This window comes from Glycine max, chromosome 10 (assembly GCF_000004515.6).
Source record: "Glycine max cultivar Williams 82 chromosome 10, Glycine_max_v4.0, whole genome shotgun sequence".
In the NCBI taxonomy this organism is placed as follows: Eukaryota; Viridiplantae; Streptophyta; class Magnoliopsida; order Fabales; family Fabaceae; genus Glycine; species Glycine max.
In genome coordinates this window covers 3,070,111-3,075,215 of record NC_038246.2, presented here as the reverse complement: position 1 = coordinate 3,075,215, position 5,105 = coordinate 3,070,111, and the positions used below count along the sequence as shown (strand labels likewise).

Below are 5,105 nucleotides of genomic sequence, written 5' to 3'. Positions count from 1 at the left end.
TAAAGGATGAAAACTCAAATTTTGAGCATCCTTACTGGTGGAAACTCAAATTTGGAGAGTATTGTGAGGAATAAAATGGAAACGAAAATGTGATACACAATACCTTGAAAATAAAATGACCCAGTAAAATTAGAGCTAGAAATGAGAGAGAATGAATAATCCGAAAAGCAAACAATGAGCTAATAAGATTACGTTATGTTTGTGTGTGGTATTTTATTGTGCTTAGTACTGTGTCATGTGGATCATTATCACTTCTGCATTGAATGTTTATGGTCCTATGTTATTGCTATAGAAAATAAGAAAATTTAATTGTCATTGTTATAAATAGTCTAACTTCTCTAAATATTCAAAGTGTTTTATGATCTTTTCTCTTTTTTCTCCTTCAGTGCAAAATTCATTTTAACTTTGTTGTCTCTAAATAATATAAAAAAGTCTATCTAATTCAAACTATAGAAGATAAAATTAGACTAGATGAACTTAAATATTATAATAAAACTAATCAAATCAAACCAAATACTAATTTATTTTTATGACCAAATAAATAGTTTTTCATCTAAAAACTAATTTAAATTAAATAACAAACACCCTTGCTATTAGGAGTAATTTTGGGTATAATACATTATTGAAATAATCTAGTGTTTATAGATATTCCAAACACACCCTAAACATATGTTAATACTCCATTGTTTTTATTTCTCATTCTGATTGTGCTACCTTTTTTCCAAAATCACCTTCTTCCAACACACAAAGATGAGACAGTGTTGGGCTAAATATTTGTTACTGTGTACTTTGTTTGAATTTCAATACTGGTACAAATATGAATTCTAATAATAATAAAAAAATAAAACTCCATTTCAAAGAATCATGGATTAAAAACCTTAATTTCTTATATTTGATATTAATTTTAAAAATATTGCTAGGAAATAATGTTTTCAAAGAATGTTTTTTTAATCAGTTTTTCATGAAAATATTTTTTTAATATAGAAAAAATATCATCTTACTCTTTATTAAGTTATTTAATGCGATAAAAATATTACATAACTAAGATTCCTAAAAAGCATGATTCACATGATTCTGAGGCAGAGAAATTTCAATGTCAACCCTACCAAACACCATGCATTCCAAATATAAGAAAATCCTGACTTCTTAATTTAAACGGATAAATTTTACCAATTGAATCATTTTAGGTCATTAATTCTTTTTTTATTACTTATTAAAAATTATCCAAATTAACTGTTTTGCTTTTTCAAAAACCTAATCCACCAAAGCAACGCAAGCTCAATTGATCCGCAATATTTCCCTCCATGCCCAACACAAATTTATGTTTTTGAAAGTGGAGAAATCATCATATAACATGATGGTAAAATACAGGTACAAGAAGAAAATAAAAAAAATGAGAGGAAGGAAACACAAATCGGGAGGTAGTGGAGAACTCAAGTTGAGTTATATAATAACATCACGTGCCAGACTTTCAAAGACTTTACATCAAGATAGATAAAACAGAATGAAAGTGACACTCTGAAGATTATGCGCAAAGGCTTCTCATCCTTTTGTTTTCCTTTTTGAAAGACAAGTTTAGCAATTGAAAGATAGTTTCTAACGCCATGATAACAGATCATACAAAAATAATAATAGCCAATAATTTAATCCAAGTGAAGCCAAAACTACCAAGCTCAAAGGGAGGAAGATTGATTCTGAACCAGAGAGTACTCAACCCAAATCCTGGCAGATTGGAGAGGATATGATGAAGAACCAGGAAACAACAGCCCCCAATGAAAGGGGTCCAATGCTGCAAAAACTAATAGGTTTTTGTCTTTGGAGCCTTCTTGGGTACCCTTCTAGGGATGGAGTTTTTCATGCCAATGAAAAACAATAGAGCCCCGAAAAGAGCCATGTTCTGCAAGGAGTAATTATATTTGATGAACAAGTGCAAAAATACATCAAGTCACATTGTAATAACAGCTTGAATATGGCACACATGAAAATAAATCCGAAATTAAAAATTAAAAAAATCACTGCTCCAACCTGTGTAAATTTGATGAACAGTTGAGTAAATTCTTTGTCCTCACTGTCATAATTGTAAAAATCATAATGGATTGGGGTAGCAATCAGCTGGTGCAGGAGCTAATGCCAAGAAAAAAAATTAAATTAAGAGTTATAACTAGAAAAATAAAGCACATGAGAAGAAAATGAAATCCAATATATTCATAGAGAAGATTTGACTACAAACCAGAAGCAAAGCTCCAAAAGAGCTGCCAAATATGAAAAGAACCCCTCCAAGGCCCTTCAGAGCAATAGCCCCAGCAATTAAAAATTTCAGCTGTTCAAAACATCAGTGATATCAGAGAAATTCTACCATACAAGATAATATAATATGCATGCAAGAGAGAGGAAAATTACATTTTGATGTATAAGATAAGGTGTTATATGTACATAACAGTCCTAATGCAAGAAAGTCAATTATTTTCAATTGTAATTTTAAATTGTGCATAACTTCCCCAACCCTTGTCTATCCCCCAACATTATCAATTTTATTGACAGATCAACTGTTTTTATTTTTCTTCTCAATTTTATCATTCATGGCTAACACAGGCTGAATAACCTTGCCAGTTGAGAACCCTAAATTTGGTATGGGCAAGCCCAAATAAACCTCAAGGATAAAGGCAATACTAATATCCACTAATACCATGTCCTCAATGGCTCATTCTTCTTTTTCAAATCAAGTACATTCCTTTTATTTTAGTGAAAGGGTACAATCATCCGTCAACATACACTGCAAGTTCTGCAAGATAGTATTACATAACTATTTACTATTGTAGTATTAGATAAATTCTTCAATTACTATAAATTGAAAACAGGCACAAACCTACTTTTCCAAAAAAGACACACACCTGCATACAGCATATGCACATGAGAGACAGAGAGAGAGAGAGAGAGAGAGAGAGAGAGAGAGAGAGAGAGAGAGGGAGGGAGAGACAGAGAGAGACTAACATCAATCTCAGGAAGTTGAAAGCCAACTTGAGAATGCACTCGATGTGTAAAGGCATCAAACTTAGGTCTGAGTGCTTTTGCTGCAGGTCCCCCATCAACTCCAAATTCGTTAAATCTATAGTAAAACACAAAAGACACATTAAACAAGATAATTCACTTAAAGCACAAAAACCAAAGCGGGGATGGACCACAAAAAAGTCAAGAGAATCAGTCAACAATTAATTAGCAAAAGAGTGCTTGCAAAATTAAAACATCAAATTGAAAGAACTTAATTATTAACCTTAGTCTCTAAGTCAACATGGAAAGTAAGCACAACACAAGCAAAGCAACCAACCCCATCAACTCCTCCAAACCCACAACGAATAATTTCTAAATCAAGCACAATTGAATGTATAGTAAAATCATAATAATGAAGTCACACACAAGAATTCAAAGCAACCCAATTCAGTAAGAATGAGAACATGGTCAAGCAAAAGCCAAATTACTCATTACACAGCAAAATATGGTAAGTATTTTTTTTTCTGACCAAGGTCCGAAAGGAGTGACACATCTACGTCAGAGGATGGGGGTGCACACAAGTATTCTCCTCCCAATACGATTTATTTCATATCAAGGGCCAACCAAGATTAAACATAATAACATAAATATACCATATTCCAGCTTTAAGATAATATCCCTTCACAAGGAAATGAAATCAGACATATAAATCTGCGGCCTAGACAAGAATTAATTTAATAATTAGAAATATTCAAAAAACCAAAAATAAATTCGAGCTCCTCGCACTTCAACCAAATCTGAGCACAACTAGTTAACATGATAACGTCAGAATAATTAAATATCTAACACGAAAACGTTGTCTTCGAAATCTTAATGGATCGACCATGAAAAAGTAAACGCAGATCTAAGCGGTTGTTTTACTTAGACAAGCGGTTTCAACCCTTAAACGTAACGGATCCAACTACCACAGCAAGTAAATAGCCAAATCTACGGAAGCAAGTTACGGAGAATCCAGAAACTTTAATTAATTCGTTTGTTTTGAATAAAAAATACAAAAAATAACATTGTATGCATCAAATTCTATAAAAAATGAAAGGAGAAAAAAAGAAGTTGCTGACTCTTGGTAAGCAGAGAGTATGAAGACGGAAGCGAAGAGAACTCTGCCGAGGAAAGAAGCGAACGCCATTGTTATTTGTTTTTCTCTTTCTTCCGAAGCAAAGAAGAGCAAATCTAGGGCGCTGTTTTTTTTTTTCTTTCTTTCTTTTCCTCGGCAGAAAATAGAAGAAAGAGAAGGAAAAGATTTGAAATTAAAAGTGAGAGAACAAGGGTATTATAGTCAATTCGTCTGTCTAGATGTGGATTCTGGTGGCAATTGGGCCTCTTGTTGGGCCGTTTAAGTTATGGAAAGTGGATCACTGGGATATGCTAGGTGCACCCAGCAATATTGCTGGTGCACCCAGCAATTCAATGAAAGGTCAATTTTGCCCTTCAGTTAAAAATATAAAAAGCATTTCTTTTCTTCCCGGAAGCATTCTCTCTTTTTCTCACTGTGGCTCTTCCGCAAAAAGCTTCTTCTCTTCTCTCTTCCCCGACAAGCTTCTTCTCCGCGAGCTTCTCCGACAGCCCTTGGACCCATTTGCTTCGAGGTAGGTGGCCTTCTTCTTAGCTTTGGTTTTGTTATGCACTACATTAGGGTAGGTTAGTGTAACGTTAGGTTAGTGGAACCTTAGGGTAGAAGACGAAACCTAGGGTAGAAGACGAGAGGGGAGAAGACGAGAGGACGCCGGAAAAAATGGCGGAAATCGCTGATGGAGGAGTCTTCCGGAAGACCCCTTAGGGGTTCTTCCGGAAGTTCCGGAAGAACGTTTTCCGGAAAGTTTCCGGAAGAAGTGTTCTTCCGGAAGTAACCAAACGTCTTCCGGAAGAACACTTCTTCCGGAAGACTTCCGGAAAACGTCTTCCGGGAACTTTCCGGAAGAAGTGGTTCATCCGGAAGAATTCCGGAAGACTCGCACTTCCGGAAGAAGTTTCAAACTTCCGGAAGACCTTTACGGAAGAACCCTTCTTCCGGAGTGTTTCCGGAAGAACCACTTCTTCCGGAAGTGGTTTTTTTGTTT

At 34.7% G+C, this 5,105-nt stretch overlaps 1 protein-coding gene across 1 annotated transcript; it reads right to left on the bottom strand.

Moving 5' to 3' along the window:
- Positions 1–1,322: 1,322 nt before the first annotated feature.
- LOC100305592 (putative HR-like lesion-inducing protein) lies at positions 1,323–4,269 on the bottom strand. The gene is made up of 5 exons (NM_001250663.2): positions 4,107–4,269; positions 2,992–3,106; positions 2,231–2,320; positions 2,026–2,124; positions 1,323–1,897 (listed from the first exon to the last, which is right to left on the bottom strand). Exons 1-5 carry the CDS (start codon positions 4,172–4,174, stop codon positions 1,799–1,801), a joined length of 471 nt encoding a protein of 156 aa, NP_001237592.2. The 5' UTR covers positions 4,175–4,269; the 3' UTR covers positions 1,323–1,798.
- Between the last annotated feature and the right edge of the window lie 836 nt (positions 4,270–5,105).